The sequence below is a fragment of the Filicampus tigris genome, chromosome 8 (assembly GCF_054856515.1).
Source record: "Filicampus tigris isolate MCC_2025a chromosome 8, RoL_Ftig_1.0, whole genome shotgun sequence".
Classification (NCBI taxonomy): Eukaryota; Metazoa; Chordata; class Actinopteri; order Syngnathiformes; family Syngnathidae; genus Filicampus; species Filicampus tigris.
The window spans coordinates 14,140,938-14,158,703 of NC_141224.1; the positions used below are offsets into that span (position 1 = coordinate 14,140,938).

The window sequence follows — 17,766 nt, forward strand, 5'->3', positions numbered from 1 at the left end:
TGTTTCAGGTAAACGGTCTGCTGCTGAACCTTCCTTCTGTTTTGAGCCAGGGCAAAGTAATGCTCTACCTGAAAGGACAGTCAAAGTGTATCGAAACTGACTTTGGTGTTGTTGTCACATACAGCCCAGACATCTTGACTGTCACAATGCCCAAGGTTTTTGCTGGTAATCTGTGTGGATTGTGCGGGAACTTTAACGACGAGCCACAGGATGACCCGGTAGCAGATGACTTGGATATTACTCAAGCCGTCAGATACTGGAGAACCAGCAGTGAACAGGAATGTTGGGATGTGCCCACTAGCACCTCAGGCTGCAGTCCCCAGGAGCAGAATCTTTATCAGGGAAAGGATTTCTGTGGGAGGTTAATGGATCCTGAGGGGGCATTCCAGAGCTGCCACAAAACAGTAGAGCCACAAGATTTTTATGATAACTGTGTTCATGACCTCTGCTATGGTAACCAGACGACTCTGTGCCAGATTCTGTCAAGCTACGTTGCAGTATGTCAAGAAATGGGTTCTGTAGCGGATGAATGGCGAGATTCAAAGTTCTGTTGTAAGTGATAAAGTACAATCTTACTTTTTATGAGTTCTATTTGGAGTTGGTTTGAATAATTTGCTGTCCTTCTCTTCCTCAGCTGTTACATGCCCATCTAAGAGTGAATACCACCTCTGTTCTACTCACATGTTTGCCTGTGCCCAAAATCCAACTCCCCTTTCAGGAAGATGCAAGGAAGGCTGTTTTTGCAAGCCTGGGTTTTTCCACAGTGGTGGAGAATGTGTACCAAATTCTGAATGCGGCTGCAGTTATAATGGGATTTACTACGCAATCCATGAAAACTTCTACTCTGATGAGAACTGCCGTCGGTCTTGTACTTGTGTGGGCCATAATGTAGTGCAATGTAGAAGCCACACGTGTCCAGCTGGAACAAAGTGTGTCATCAAACATGGCCGGCGTGCATGCATTTCCACACGTGTGAAATGCTCCATCATGGGCGGCGGACACTTCCAGACCTTTCACGGACATCACTTTGATTTGAACTTGGGGAATTTGCATTACCTCTTATTCCAGGTGTGTGATGAACCTGGGCTTTCTGCTGCTATCCACGAAGGCCAGCTGCACATTAGAATCCATGACATGAACATGACGCTATCCAGAGAGCATTTTGGAAAAGTTGAGGTAAATGGCTTCAAATTTGCAAAGTTTTGTTTCCCATAATAATGAGTGTGCTGTTGCTTGCAGATCGACGGTGTTGCGAAGTCCCTACCTGTTTCTATGAATGGTGTAACAGTACTACTTTCTGGATCGCTGACTCGTATCATCGCTGCAGACGGTAGCACTGTGGTCACCTTTGGAGGACCTAATTTAATACAATTGACCATTCCAGCCACGCACAAAAGACTTTGTGGCTTGTGTCAAAATGGCACAACTGTTGCTACAGATGACCAAAAAAGTTTGATGTCGGATGACTCCATGCAGACATTACCCCGGTGCCTTTCTCCTACTGGAACAAACTGCTCTGTTGGCTGTCACGACTGTTTTTTATGCAACTCCACCAAGGAATTTGAATCAGAGGGCCTCTGTGGCATGTTGCTTGCTCCTGGAGGTTCATTTGGGGTTTGCCATTCCACAGTGGACCCAATGCCATTTTTCCAGAACTGTGTGAAAGATTTGTGTGGGTCAAATAGCACACAATTGTTTTGTGACAGTTTGAGGCAGTACACGTTTGCCTGCCAGGATGCAGGAGCTGAGGTCAAACCATGGAGGGGGGATAAGTGTGGTAAGCTTTTTCACATTTTCTTTTGCTGCTGTGAAACCCACCCAGATTTGTAAGCATTCATAGCTAAATTTGCCACACGAGACACACCTTTTCCCCGTTAATTTTCTCTCATTGTCACCCACAGCACTTTCATGCCCTGAGCATTCCCACTACAATGTATGTGTTGGTGCATGTTCTGAGTCCTGCACTGTATTATCTGATGTACCCTGTCCATGGACCTGCAATGAGGGATGCCAGTGTGACTCTGGATACGTGCAGAGTGGGGATGGCTGTGTCAAACCAGAGCAATGTGGATGTTTCTACCTTGGGCAGTACTATCAGGCAAGCAATTCAATTTTATACTTTGGTCAATGTGACTGTTTAATTCATTGCATCCAAATGTAAAACATGAGATCTGACTTATTTGTTGCCTGACGTTTCTGCAGGAACAGATTCAAACTTGTTATGGATAAGCAAGGACATGCATGTAATTTTCATGTCTTATAATTGGCTTGGTCCAACTTGCATAATATTAAAATAAGTTAAGTTGCTTGTTCATTGCCTCCACCGTTCTGTTTGCTTTACAGGTTGGGGAAATTCTGTGGAATGTAAACTGTTCTAAGCAGTGTAACTGCTGCTCCACTGCCACCCTGTGTTGTAAAGCGGCTTCTTGCCCCAAGGGGGAGAACTGTGAATTTAATGAGACTTGGCACTGTGCAGAGAATAAAAGTAAGCCCACCCTCATCTTATACTTGACACTTCACCACAAGTGTTCGGTCAGGTCCGCACTTTTTTGCACTTTGAAATCTTTTCTCTTTGAAAGTGTGTTCTACTACACTTGTTTATACTGTATGCACCCAACATTATTTTATCCTTGATATTATCTTTGTCCAGTGTATACAAAACATGACCAATCTACCTTGTGGCATAGGCATGAATATCTACATTTATGGCAAGACAATACTGCAGACTTGATGTTAACCAATATGAAATATGTGCGTTCCCTGTCCCCTCTTCTCTCAGCTGTCTTCTGCCCAGTAAATAGCCATTATGAATCCTGTGGGACAGCCTGCCCGGCTACCTGTGAGGCCCGCTTCAATTCATCCTGCACTGTAGGATGTGTGGAAGGATGCCAGTGTGACCCTGGGTTTCTTCTTGATGGTGACACCTGTGTCACACCATCTCACTGTCGCTGTACATACAATGGAGACCATTTCCACAGCAACGAGACCTTTTGGGCTGATGAGTCGTGCACTCAACAGTGTAGATGTGACCCCAACACACATCAGATCCATTGCCAAGATGCTTATTGTGGTGATGATGAGGATTGCGGTCTTCAGAATGGAGTTAGAAGCTGTGTGCAGCGTAATTATAAGATGTGCCGCTACAGTGGTCATCGTGTACTCACCTTCGACAAGCGCAAGTATAATTTGCTCGGCACCTGCCGGTATCAGTTACTGGGCATCTGCGAACAGTGGCCAGGTCTTGATGTCATCAAAGTTGATGTGCAGGCAGATGCATATAATCAGTCAGCACAACTGGTCTTTGTCAGCATAAATGACCAACAAGTGATACTGGATGGCAACAATTCAGAAAGCATAGAAGTGAGTCTTAACTATGCCTTTCGTGCTGCTTACATTTATTAAATCAATTTTTGCGTTGTACAATACTGTGGCAATGGCTTTTTAAAACACATTTTTGCATCTCCCCTTCCAGGTTGATGGCACCAAGAGGAACATGCCATTTTATGCCAATGGAACAACATTGGTGTTTTCATTGGGGCTGCACACTTATGTCCATTCGACATTTTTCTTTTTAAGTCTGAGCAAAGAAGGGATCATAGTCATTAGTCTCTCTAGTAAATATGCTAATGCCACTTGCGGCTTATGTGGTAACTTCAATTCTGATCCTGCTGATGACCTCACCATGAATGGCACACAGGAGCATCTAACTCCAGAACAATTTGGAAAAGCTTGGAGACGCGGACAAAACCACGGGTGTGTGGAAGGCTGTCTAGGTGGAAGTTGTCCAAATTGTTCATCTGAGGCTTTGGAACGCTTCTCTGACCCAGCGGCTTGCGGGAAGATTCTGGAAGTTAATGGACCATTCAGACACTGTCATAGCAAAGTGGACCCCTCCAGCTTTTACAAGAGCTGCATCAGTGACCTGTGTCTTTATGGAGATGTGCAGCCTGCAGTGTGCCGTTCCCTGGCAGAGTATGCTGATGTCTGCCTTAATCATAAGGCTTTAGTTGATGCCTGGAGGAGCTCTGAATTTTGCTGTGAGTATTACATTTCTCAGCACTTGTGTTGCAACCAAATGTAATTTTGGTGTTAATAGTCAAATTATCCCTGCATGAAAATTAAGGTGCAATGTTTGTCAAATTCATGAGCAGAATCCATTAAATCTAATGGTCTGTTTTCCACATAAATCAAAAGCTAATGTTTAAACTGCAGTGAAAGTTGATTGGGTAAGCCACAACCTCTTACCCATTCACTAGATGGTACTAATGCTTCATTAGTCACTCACACCATGACCTTGTCTTGACTTTTGTCTCCACTGTATCTCTGCAGACTATGAATGTCCCTCCAATACCAGCTACAACACCAGTAACTCCCCGGTTGATATTTGTCCTGGTGGCTGGCTTAATTTGACAAGTCGGGTCCCTACAAATATTGGTGAGAACTGTCTCTGTGGCGCTGGTTTAGTCCACAGTGGAAGGAACTGTGTCCAACCAGCCAACTGTGGCTGTTGGCACAGAAATGCAGAATACATCTTACCAGGACAGGAGAAATCTACATGTGAACAAAGGTGTTTGTGTCATCCTGGTGGAAATTTGACATGTGTTAATGTGTCATGTAGTCAGGATGAAGAGTGTACCCTTATCGGGGGCATTGAAGGTTGCCACCCCAAAGTTGAAATGGCCGACTGCAACATTAATGGATCCCAGTTAAGAACGTTTGATGGACACTTATTTGAATTTCATGGTTCATGCAACTACACACTGGTCCAGATGTGTAAGGACCCAAGTATGGAGACACTTTTTATCGCAATCTCTAACTACAGTGAAGGCAAACAGATTTATCTACAAGTCTATAATATGACTTTTAAGATGTCAACTGCTTATCCTGAAAAAATCCAAGTGAGTAATGTCATGAAAGAGAATGACAGCATTTGTTAGACTATCTGCAACTCTGATTTGTTGTTTGTGGTTTTAGGTTAATGAAATTTACGAGAACCTCCCATTCTCGGGGAACAATGTAACTGTGCATCAGAAAAATGAATGGAGGACTATCAAGGCCGGACATTTGGTCGAGATTATGTCTGACCTTGGCAACTATGTAGAGGTCAAGATATCAAAGTCTTATCACCAGACAACATGTGGCCTTTGTGGAAACTACAATGATGATCCCTCAGATGACATGCACCTACCTAATGGCACTGCTGTCTCTGATCCAGACATCTTTGGGCAGTCATGGAAGTTGTTGGGCTCAGAAGCCTCCTGCAGCGAAACATGTGACAGTACCTGCCGACTTTGTCGATCCCCTTTGCCAGAGTATAGCTCTGACCTGTACTGTGGCTTTCTTACCCAGCCAAAGGGGCCATTCTCCTCATGTCACAATTCAACATGCCCTGAGAAATATTACACCCTGTGCCTGAATAACCTCTGTGTTGCAGAGGGCCAAAAGCGAGCTTTATGTGAGGTATTTGAGGTGTATGAGGCGGCATGTAAAGTGGCTGGTGTGAATGTTGACCCATGGAGGAACATTACAGGCTGTGGTAAGTTCAACAGATGGTTAACGTTTTTTGAAGACCACAAACAGTGTCTAACACTTATTTCATTTGTATCTTTATATAGCTCAGAAATGTCCTCAATTCAGCCATTTTAGCCAATGTGCCAACGTTTGCTTCGCACTGTGTCCTGAGCTCAGCTTTGCTGTGCAGTGTCCCATACGCTGTGAGGAAGGATGCCAGTGTGATGCTCATCACCTTTATAATGGTCATGCATGTGTGCCAGCCGAACAGTGTGGCTGCATGCATGAAGGGATGAGACTTAAGGTTGTGATTCACCAGTATTCTAATTAGGGGTGTAACGGTACGCTAAATTACATTTCGGTTCGGTATATTTTCGGCACAAAAACGTTTTTTTTTTTTTTTGTTTTTTTTTTTTTGTAAAGATGACAAGGAAATGGTAATTTTTTTTTTTTTAAGAAAAATAAAAGCGAACCATTCGGGTGATATTCTAAGAAATTACACCAGAATAAAAAATACACTAACAATAAAGATCTCTTAATTTTGTAAATTAGGACACTAAAATCTTTAAACAATCAGCAGCAATAGCCTGACACACCTAAGTATTCAAGTTAAAGACAAGTTGTCATTACAGTACATGTATACACTTTTTGTGATAAAAATAAAATGCATACAATAACAGTTACAATTATTGCTAACTAATGAAAAAAATACAGTAACTTTAAAGTCTATGAAATTGTATACACTTTAGGCATTGAAATCTTTGACTGTTCAACCCAATTCGTTACAATATGCTGTTATCTATGTTGTGGTCGGATTTGTGTTGCTGAGTTGTGATGTTTCTGAGGTTCATGACTGCATCATACGGCAAGCGAGCGGAGAGAGCGTGAACAGTTGTACTTGGATTATAAAAACGTGATTAAATTACGTTTGACGGCGTGTTCCCGGAAGACGCTACAATATGATAAAGCTTACCATTTAAGTTTGAAGTTTTGGGCTAAAAAGACTTCTAAATGACCAAGCTTGGGTCCTCGTCTAAGAAACATTCAGTCGGATGATGCAGTGTATGTTAGACGTGCTAGCCGCAACGTGGCCGCCCAATTCATGTAGCAATGTCGGCACACAACTTTCGGACTCATCCACGCACCTTTTCCCGTCGGCGATGGGGAACAGGACAGCCAGAATGTTCCCAAACAGGAGACCGCAGTGTACGCGGGCACCTTCGAGCTCTGGCTCTTTTGTGCCGCCACTCTTGTCTCCCGCATGCAAACAGTCGGCGTCCAGGCGTAAGCTCGCGCTAATAAGTGGACCGAACCGAACATGCCATACCGAAACGTATTAATACACCAGAGTGTAGCGTTACACCCCTAATTCTAATTGATTTAAACATAATATATCAATTTCCATTAGGGCTGCACAATACATTGAAAAAATATCATTGCGGGAATGAGTAGTCTATCGCAAAGAAGTGCAATTTTCATATTGAGTTGTATGCTTTTTTGACTCCTCAGATGCAACCTTAAAATGTGCATCGCCATCAATAGGTGAGCAGTATCTAGCGGCATTACTAATATTAACGACTAAATAAACTTTAAAACATACATTTGTAAGTTATTAGTTAGCTGAGAATAAGATGGGCCTGCTTATTTTGCTGCATGAAAAATGTATAGTATGTTTGAGCAGACGAGTTGATTCTTTAGGTACATGGAAAATATTGCAAAATTCAACACCCATTTCATGGTTTCCCCCAATATTATGCAGCCCTAATTTCAGTATTTATCTTTGGAAGCATGTCATATCCAACACTTGTCAATTTGTAATTCCAGGCCTCTGAAAGCAAACTTCTACAAAACTGTACTGTGAACTGCACTTGTGGGCCTCCACTTGTCTGTGAGGATCACACGTGTCCACCACTGCACAGTTGTATGGTTTTGGATGGAATTGCTGGTTGCCACAAAGATGGTGAGTTATTTCCTTGACTGGAAAGCATATTATCACAGCAGTTTGCTTGGTACATTTATCTTCAGTGTTTATACCCGTCATTTGATCAGAGCAAGACCAAGATCCATGTGAGGTGAAGTGCGACAAATCCGAGCGTTGCCACCTGAGCAACGGTGAAGCAGTTTGTGAAAGCCGTCCGGGTCTTTGTTGGACCTGGGGAAGCCTCCACTACCAGACCTTTGATGGGTTCAACTATGACTTCAAGGGTACCTGCACCTATCTGCTTTCAGGCAGCAAAGGTGCAGCAGGTGGAGCAACACCTTTCGTGGTGTCTAAGAAGAGTGACTGCAAAGAAGTGTCCTCAATGCAGCTGGTGACTGTACAAGCATATGGGTTTGTCATTAAGTTTGCTGACAAGGACAGTGTATACGTAAGTTATGTTTCTTAAAGTTAAACAAGTGACTCCTGTTTTTTGTGATCATTTTTTTTTTAATTTCAGGTTAACGGTCAAGTAAATTATATTCCTGTTACTCTGCTTCGGGGTAAGATTGAGGTTTCAAGCAAAGAAGGGAAAACTCGACTGAAGACTGACTTTGGGCTGCATGTACTCTTTGACTGGAATACCACTATTCTTATAAGACTGGACCCCAACTACAAGGATATTGTTTATGGGCTGTGTGGCAATTTTAATGGTGACCCTCAAGATGACTTTGCCATACATTTCCATGGAGTCCCTCTTGCTAAAACAAGCGTGGAGTTGGCACAAGCCTATCGCATTTATGATGATCATGACTGTTGTACTGGTTGTGAAAAGAACAAATTGGATAACGCTACATTGCTGGAAGATGTGCCAAATGGAGTCAAAGTCATTCAGAAAAGTCACTGTGATGATCTCATTGATTCAACTGGTCCATTTGCCCGTTGTCACGTTCATGTCAACCCAGACTCCTTTTACCAAAGTTGCATAGCTGACCTCATGCAAGGAAGGTCTGAGGAGTCTCTTAAACAGGCTGCCAAATCGTATTCTGGAATCTGTGAAGAGCTAAGCGATTACTTGCCCCCCGAACTGACTATTGGTAAGTGTTCTTATAAAGATTCCTATATTGTGAAATGTTTGACTATGAATTAAATGCTGTACCAATTTTTCAGCTCGCTGTCCACCAAACAGCCACTTTAAGACTTGTGGTTCAGCCTGTCCCCCAACCTGTGAATTTGGAGAGAGAATCTGTCATCAGGCTTGTGTCCAAGGCTGCTTCTGCAACTCGGGTTTCATCAGCAGTCCAGAAGGTTGCGTGCCACTGAAGCAGTGCGGTTGCACCGACCCCAGAGGAAAATACCACCACCTGAACTCTACTTTCTGGATCCCAGACGACTGTGGACAACTTTGCATCTGTAAACCCGGAGAAACAAAGTGCGACTCATCGCAGTGCCCTAAAGGAATGTCCTGCAAGCAACTTCCTAACAAAAGGATGTGTCAAGCTGACAAACCTCTGAACTGTAGTATTGTCACTGGACTGCACTTCACATCCTTTGATGGACATCATTATGACTTTAGGGACAACTGTGCATATGTTTTAGTTCAAACAAACTCCAATTTAAATGGATTTGAACCATTCAACATCACCATCTCTGATGCAAGTTGCCACAAAAGATTGTCTCATAGCCTAACTTTAACACTATCAATCTACAATTTGAAAGTGGTGGTTGGCAAACATGACCCTGACAAAGTGCTTGTGAGTGCCTTTTTCCTCTTTTACCATTTTAAATATTACCCATGAAATTACAATTTCTTTCAATTCTATCCTCAGGTAGATGGTCAGCACAAGCTTTTGCCATACTCGCACCATACAGGCCATTTCAGTGCCTATCCAACACCTTCATCTCTAGTTATCCATGTTGATATGGGATTGCAGGTGATTGTCTATAAAACTGGCACGCTGATGGTTGTTCTCCCGAGCAGTTATCGATCATCTGTTCGTGGTCTGTGTGGGAATGCCAACTCCGACCCTTATGATGACCAAATTATGCCAGATGAAGAGGAAGCTCAAAATACACTAGAGTTTGTTCACAGCTGGAGGTTGGGAGGAGCGATGGCCTGTAGGTCCCGTTGCGCTTCCAGACCAAAGAACTGCCCTGCGGATGCTCGGAAACATTTTGAAGGAAATTATTTTTGTGGGGTACTCAGGGATGAATTTGGTCCTTTTGCAGAGTGTGCTTCTGCTTTGAGTCCAAAGTTGTACTTCCATAACTGTTTAGCAGACACCTGTTTTTATGGAGGACATTATTTGGCACTTTGCAATTCCATCGCATCCTATGCAGCTGCCTGCCAAGCAGCTCAGTTGCCTATCAGGCACTGGAGGAGTGACACCTTCTGTGGTGAGTAAATTGATTTGGCTCTTTCAATACTGTTAATGCAAAATCACTTGGTTGATGGATACTGTAGTTATTATAGCGATGTGATTGTCAGGGTTTAGGACTTGTATTATTTATTGCTAACTTGGTAGGTTTTGGGAGCATAACTAAGCCCAAAGCTTTTTAATTTTCCCAGTTACAAACGCGTTCAATGTATTTACTTGTCCTAACCCGCTATGGTATGTTTCCTCAACCCTTCTCCATAGGAATGATGTGTCCCAAGAATAGTCACTATGAACTGTGTGGCCCTCGATGTCCTGTTGTTTGTAATGGACTTTCCTCTGCAACAAACTGCAGTGGCGGTTGTGAGGAGGGTTGCCAGTGTGACCCTGGATATGTCCTCAGTAATGGTCATTGTGTACGGGTGGCAGACTGCGGTTGCGTGTATGAGGGACAGTACCATCCTGCTGGTTACTTTTCAGACACAAAAAACTGTCACATTTGTTACTGTCATCGGGGGAAAGTGTCTTGCAGAGCATCACCCTGTAGGCCCACAGAACGTTTTTTGTCAAGTGAAGGCATTTTTGACCCAAGACCTCATCAGTATGGAGCATGTGAAATTTTTGCTGGGTTTGGCTACGTCACTTTTGATAATTTGGTTATGCCTCACTATGGCGCTTGCACCTATTTAGTGTCTGAACGCTCTCCTAAAGATATACATGGTCACAGCCTGCTGCTTAGCTTTGAGAAGAGCATAAATGACTCCGTTTTTGTCAGAAAGGTGGTATTTATTTTGGCTGCAGTGGAGGTAACCATCAATCCAGAAATGCCTTGGAAAATACAAGTAAGTTCTGCAGCTTGAGCCCCTGATGTTAAATGAAGTTGTGGGAAATTAACAGGTGTTTCATTTCAGGTGAATGGAGAAGACTTCAATGTTCCTTACAGTAATGATAAACTTAAAGCTTATGAAGATGGTGGTAGGTTGACCATTACATCTTTGGCTGGGGTGAGTCTTGAGCTTTCTTCCACAAAGCATCTCAGGCTGAGCATACCAAGGGATTCCAATGACACAGTTTCAGGCATTTGTGGGAATTTCAATGGGGACAAATCTGATGACCTGAAAGTACGAAGCGGTTATCCTGCAAAAAATGTTGCAGATTTTTTACATGGCTGGTCTATTGTTGCTCCTGGACAGAATTGCAGTGAAGCTTGTCTCAACAACTGTGGTCATTGCACTTGGTCTTTAAAGGACAGAAAGATTTGTAACACCCTTTTGATGGCAACTTTTGAGTTGAATCACTGCCCGAGTGTTGTACGCCACGTATACAGAGATGTGTGCCTCAGTGCTATTTGTGGTGGGGCAACCTATATTGAAGCAGTTTGCCTAGCATTGGAAGCCTACCTGACAGCCTGCCAAGCCAAAGGAATAAATTTCGGTCCCTGGAGAGAAAACAGTCCTTGCTGTGAGTGAACCTTTTTGATCCAATTAAAATGAAAAGCATACAACCTGCTCTAGATTTGTTAATTTGTAACACCAGCTTTCAAGTGTCCTGACCGCAGCAGCCCGAGTGAGTGTGTTGACTCCAATTCCAACTCGTGTCCTGCCCTGCTGCGTCCTGAATCCACAGCGAATGGGTGTTCAAGCGGGTGCCAGTGCCCGAATGGAAGCGTGTTTGACGGTGGTGAATGTGTACCGGTCAGCCAGTGTGGGTGTATGCTACATGACAGATATATTAAGGTAATTGGTATAATCTGTACCAAAGACTATTTGTAATAGTTACATTATAATAACTGTCATCATGCACACCCTTTCCCAATTAAAGCTTGATGAGCAACTGTACCGTGAGAACTGCACAGAGAGATGCTGGTGTCACCCTCACGGTGGCGCCTTGTGTGAGAAGGCAGCCTGCAGCCCTGGGCAGTTGTGTTCTCTGAAGAATGGATCCTGGCGCTGTGTTGGACGGAAAGTCTGTCAACTCAAAGGCAGTCTGCAGCTCTCCACTTTGAACGGGCAGCAGCTGAGCTTGGCACCACAAACACCTTACAAGCTAATGGGCCTTTGCAATGAGACAACTCAAAATTGGTTCAGCCTAATTTCTTACTATGGACGCTGTGATGGGAGTGGCACCAGGCTTGTTACAGTGTTCCAAATCCACCTTTTGGGATTCTCAGTTGTTATCCAGGATGGCATTGTGAAGGTAACATTACATCACAACAGTATTTCTCGCTCCGTTTTATTGGTCTTAATCAGTCCACTGTCCGTGCCACAGGTGGATGGACACATTGTGCCTCTGCCTTACACTTTGCCTTTAAGGGTGTCCCTGTCACCTGGCGTGGCCCAGGACAAGTCTGAGGTGGTAGTGGTCCTGAAGAAAGATGCTGGACTGGAGTCAGAGTTGGAGATGGAGATCGGCATCACTATGGTCACACTCAAGGCAGCTCCTTGGTACACTGGAAAATTATGTGGCATCTGTGGAAATCCGAACGATCCCCACTCGCGTACATTGACGAAGTCATGGGTAGTCTCAGATTTTCAAGGCTGGTATGTAGAACTCTTATTTTGTACAGGCAATGTTTTTTTTTTTTTTTTTTTAAACAAATGCATGTTTTTCTCCACAGCCCGACTCCCAGAAATGACGATGTTCATCTGAATTTGTAATGTTGAATCGCACATTAAAAATGCTTTAAAAAAAAAAAGCTTTATTGTACTGTCGTTCTGTTTGATTGGGCCAAATGGCATTGTTTTTGCCATATTTAGAATTTAAAGGATTGTAAATGGAGTCTTCAAATCTTTAACATTACTAACGTAAATTGAACTTGAGCTAACATCAGACTCGTCTGCTAGCTTCCAATGCGTATGCTTGAGCACTACATCACTGGAGGCTACTGGCGGAATGACGCTGCGTCTGCAATTGGCATTCAGCACAATTTTTTTTTTTTTTGAACTTTTTGCTTGCTTTCAAAATGTTTGCTTAATTGTGACCCAGGTTTTTTGAAAATATCTAGCAGTGTTACGGCTGTAACATTGGCGTTTTAATGATGTCTCTAACAAAATACTGTCTGTTAAAGTTGGCAGCTCTGGTTATGCAAACTTGGGCATTTGGCCCGGCATCAAATTACTGCGCACTCTGCAAGTGATCTTGGATTTGGCTGAAACACAACAGGCTAGGTATACTTAAAGGTTAATCATTAGAATATGAGATCAATACTTGAAAGTTCTACACATTTTGCTTCTGATATGAGTAGAAATTGCCCTGAAGGCTCCATGCATTGGCAGTATGCATTGCAGTAATATTTACATCATTATCTCAATAGGGGAAGTTTATGCCATAAATGCCAGTTTAGAAAAAATCTTAAGTGAAGTGTTTTTTTTTTTTTTTGGTCTTGCTTTGCTCATACTCATTTTTAAACTGCTTTAGATTACGATATCTACAAATGTTACACTAATATATAAAGGTAAAGATACCTGACTGAATATACTTACATGCTCTTCAGTAATCCTACTCAGGGAAAATGGTTAACTTTGATTAGACAAAAATTCTGAAGAAAGCCATTGGAGATTATTCCTGGTAATCTGTATTAAGACAATTGTTTACGTTGCATAATTCAAAGGAGCGTGGCACATAATGGCTAGTGATCTAAATTGCACTGTTTTTATTGGAAATATCATTTACCTTCCACTCTTGTGTAGGAACTTATTTTGAATGGGTGAAACTGGAGCGTAATCTATAAACGCCTTTGTGGGACCCCAGGAACGTGTTTTCACGGTGAAGTCATCATTGATATCTTTTTTTCCCAGAAATTGCATGTGACTCACTGGCTTGAAGCAATCTAGTGACTCTCAAAAATAATTCCCTTTTAATGCTTATGAATGAAAGCAAACCAACTATCACGCTTGAAATCATTCCAGTGTTCACATTTTTTTTGTTTGTCAGTCCATTTCACTGTGGTGTCATTTCTTCTCGATTCTATACTGTATATGCAACCCAAGAAATCTTGTCAGCTTTTGTGAATTATTTTATCCTTTTGGATTCAAACGGTCTAATTTTTTTTTAAGAAATTAAAAAACACTGAATAGATTTAGTCTCTTTCAAAAATTATTTTTCTTTATTTGCTCTCCTACTTCGCAGTACAGCAACCAAAGTATTGAGACGACTATTAAGAGGGTTTTGAGATTTGTTTAAAAAGAGAACCATTTGGGCATTGGTTGGCTGAGGCTAGTGTGGAGCAGTAGCATACAGAGACCTTTGGTGGGGCAGATGCTGAAAATTTAAAAGGCATGTCGAAATGTTTGGTGGGGGAGCAGGAGGGAACTAAAATATATCGTGTGCATAAAATGCTAATTTATTGTTCCCTACTGAACAGTTGGGTGAGCAAACTAGAGCTTTCATAGAAATTGTAAGTCTAGAAGACTGCACTAAAGACAATATAGGGATTTCCTGGATTTAATTTTCTTTTAGGCAGGAAATGAGCTTCAAAGACATTCTGAAAAACCTTAGAGTATATTGTACGTTAGTGATGAGAACAGACTACTAAACAACATTTGCCTTCAAGGACAGCGGCCATTGCAGTTTCCACCAAAGGTGCTCATCATTTGCACAAGATATCAAAGTTGTTCATAAGAATTCAACCCACAAATTAGTATTTTGTTTGCCCATTTTATCCATTTCATGGCCAAAAATGTGTCAATGTTGTATCTGTATTGTGGCCACCAATGTAAAAAAATAAATAAATAACCACATATCATGTCTGGTGCTCCATAGATGTTATCAGAGCGGGCGCTCCGCCTATGTGACGGACTGGTCCGTCTATCCGTCACTGACGGACGCCCGTTTTGCTGACGATTGATGAATGACGGGAACAATTTTAAAAATAGGTGGACTAAGCATAGACGGAACCACCTTTATTTAGTCCACCATTCGTCAGCAGTCCATCATTAGTCTATTTTTCCCAGTGAGGCTTCGATCGCTACGGCGAGCGTGGGGAGGAAAATTGTTTTTATTGCTTGGGGGACACGTTTTAGTGAGGGACCAGGCTATGAACGGGCTTCCAAAGCACTGTGAGTCACTATTTCTTTTAAAATATCGACGGGGGGGGGGGGTTGTGCTAGTGAAAGTTTAGTCAGAATAGCCGTCGGATGCCTATTTAAAATTAGAGGCGGACCAGCCAACAGTGTATATACTATTTTTGTACCCCCGGAAAAAAAGGTGGACGGCGGAAGGACGCTGCAGAAGGACAATGAATAACGGATGCTCATTTTTTAGTAAAATGTCCTCCCTCCCTCCCTTCAATAAAACACATAATTGAGGAAAATCTGTAATCCAATTACAGTAAGTAAGATTTTGCCGTTGTAAGGCCACAGACAGACTTTCACAAGCAAGCGCAACACGCACAATTATTTTTGACAAAAGGGCACTTTGGGCATCAAAGGGAAAAGGGCATGTGTCCAGGCACCCAACCCCCTACCCAAGAAGTCCCTGGTGTGGAGTAATTTGAGACCATCCTCACCAAACATTTCACCTGACTGATGGCCTTTGACCAACTGCTCGAATGAGCCAAGTAAATCCAACATCTTGTAGAAATCCAGCAGAGCTGAAGCTGTTGTAGCTTCAAAGGAGTGACCATTTGTCCCCTTCCATTTTCACTTCGTATTGGCATGATGGATAAGTGTCACAATGCTTTTGTCTACATTGTTTATGACACTATGCTTTTCATCCGTCATTCAGTTGTCTTGGACAAGCGATCTTTTGAAATGACTCTGTAAGTCATGGCTTACGTTTCATGCTCCCGCTGTTTTCTGTCGTAAATAAGGTGGTGACACTGGTGTGCAGGACAAGCATCAGGGAATGCAAGATTAGTGCCAGGGGGTTTCAGTCAACCAAATGACAATGCAAATTAGATTATCGTTTAGTTAATGCATTGCAACGCAGAGTTTGCTTCGAGGCCTCCTGCTCCTCCAGTGAGAGGTGCTCAATATTGAAAGGAGAATGTAGCTGGCAATTCATAAATCGCAGCACAGTCTTGCCTCTTTTCCATTCAGGTGAGTTGAACACTGGAGCTAAGATGGTGTTCAGAGCCAGTTCAAAACAAGATTATTAAAATGTGTGCAAATGCTTTAATGTGACTGGTTAAACTTCTACTTTAACTCACCCAGACTTTTTGGCTCTAAGCCAAATTCCTCTCATGTTTACACTTCTATTGATCAAATACCGGAGTTCTCTTTCTGCTCTTGATCTCTAGCTATTCATTACAACTATTAAACTCACTGTAACTGTGTCTGGTGAGTCCATGATGCAATTAATTGGTTCCCTTCTATTTACTATTCTATTTACTCCTATTTACTGAAGTTGGCCAACTCCAAAGAACTGTTTAAATTTTGGTAACTGGCTCAGAAAAAACACTGAAGCTGCTTTGATGGAAAAGTGCATCTGCCTCGGGTGTGACACACCATGCGACTTAAGATGGCCGCAGGTGTGGGAATGTGCTTTTCACTTGGTTGCACTTTGCTCCCTGAAGCTCAAGGTGAATAGAACCACCTGGGAAGTGAAGCAGTAACCACGGTCGTGTCACTGCTATCCATTTAAGGCATCAACTTAGAATCCTCTTATGAAGCCCACGCAAGTACAAATATCAAATCAAGCGAAACAAAGAAATCTTTTGATAGAAAGACTACATATCGAAAGTGATACTTGTTTGTTTTACAAGTAAGAATAAATGGGACCGCTATGCATTTAACAGAATTAAAAAATAACATGCTGTGAGCCAAGCCAAAAGAAAATGAGTGGATGATAATGCCTTGAGCTCTTACATCCCTTCTCCTTCATTTATATCTAATTAGAGACTTAATTTTCCATCCGGTGACACTTAAGATTTGTTCCTCTGTAATCGCCTTGTATTTTTCAACACTATGATGAGATTACTTCTTTGTCTGTTGATTTAGAATAAATACCAGGACGGTGTTTTTCAGAAGTTCTGTGTAAAGTAGTGCGCACAGTGCTAGATGTCACATTGATCTTTGTATGTTGATGCATGATATACAGAAGTAACCTCCAGGACTCACGTGGGGAGTCCAGACCGCCTATGATGAAGTCAGGATGGGGTACAGGTGATGTGGCTACTGGCTATATTATTGCGGACACAGCCACGGTGATGAGGATGAAGAGAAATTTACTGTCAGCCAGTGGCGGCAAACAAAAATCTCATAAATGCATTTAAATATAACACATATAAACAGACAAGCCCAAACAATGAAAATTGACCAGCAGTGACTCAGGTAGGCCGTTGGCTGGTCTCTTAACTCCACAATTAATCAAAAAATAACTGAGCCATGCAAATTCGAAAAAAAAATGGCCAGTGTGGGAGAGTTAATATACTATCATTGTTCCATAATGGCACTATACTCTGTTACAGAAAAAAATATTTAGTGTGGTCCAGTTTAGAATGTTTAACATGGAGCTTTAAATTGTCTGTCCTCTTGTTTGACCCACTGACACAAAAAAATAAATAGATAAATAAATAGTTCATCTTGTCACCATGATTGAACCCTGCTGGTATCACTAAGACCAGCAGCAAAAGCAAAAAAAAAACAAAAACAAAACAGCTAAGGTTCGATCAGCCGAACATTCTGTCACTGGGCAATTGTCCCACCACAAAGACCATCACGTAAACACAACAAACCCATGCTGTTTTTTTTTTAAAGCAGGGTAGTCATTTTTCACAGAGGATAACGAATATTGTACCAGTGAGTCATATAATGGCTTTCTACATGTGTTGCCTCATCGATGCTAGTTTCGTGTGCTTATCCATGACATTTTGAATTCTGTACATTTAGCTAGCCAGCTTGCATCAGGCAATGGTATGTCATGTTTGGTTAAATATACCATGTGTAATTGTTTCTTGTTTTAGTTGTAGTATTATGTATGTCCCCATTTGTGGGCTTATAAACGTTATTTTGTCATCTTTGT

At 42.2% G+C, this 17,766-nt stretch overlaps 1 protein-coding gene across 1 annotated transcript in view; it reads left to right on the plus strand.

Moving 5' to 3' along the window:
- fcgbp (Fc gamma binding protein) overlaps positions 1–12,499 on the plus strand; it is a 17,530-nt gene extending 5,031 nt beyond the window's left edge. The window contains exons 6-26 of the mRNA XM_086036951.1: positions 9–552; positions 635–1,176; positions 1,240–1,777; positions 1,902–2,098; positions 2,344–2,485; positions 2,780–3,360; positions 3,473–4,037; positions 4,330–4,898; positions 4,975–5,536; positions 5,616–5,815; positions 7,336–7,471; positions 7,561–7,880; positions 7,950–8,526; positions 8,600–9,183; positions 9,259–9,826; positions 10,069–10,646; positions 10,716–11,265; positions 11,341–11,540; positions 11,626–12,000; positions 12,073–12,344; positions 12,422–12,499. Coding sequence (XP_085893077.1) covers positions 9–552; positions 635–1,176; positions 1,240–1,777; positions 1,902–2,098; positions 2,344–2,485; positions 2,780–3,360; positions 3,473–4,037; positions 4,330–4,898; positions 4,975–5,536; positions 5,616–5,815; positions 7,336–7,471; positions 7,561–7,880; positions 7,950–8,526; positions 8,600–9,183; positions 9,259–9,826; positions 10,069–10,646; positions 10,716–11,265; positions 11,341–11,540; positions 11,626–12,000; positions 12,073–12,344; positions 12,422–12,461 — 8,640 coding nt within the window. The 3' untranslated portion in view covers positions 12,462–12,499. The remainder of the gene's footprint in view (positions 1–8; positions 553–634; positions 1,177–1,239; positions 1,778–1,901; positions 2,099–2,343; positions 2,486–2,779; positions 3,361–3,472; positions 4,038–4,329; positions 4,899–4,974; positions 5,537–5,615; positions 5,816–7,335; positions 7,472–7,560; positions 7,881–7,949; positions 8,527–8,599; positions 9,184–9,258; positions 9,827–10,068; positions 10,647–10,715; positions 11,266–11,340; positions 11,541–11,625; positions 12,001–12,072; positions 12,345–12,421) is intronic.
- The last annotated feature ends 5,267 nt before the right edge of the window (positions 12,500–17,766 follow it).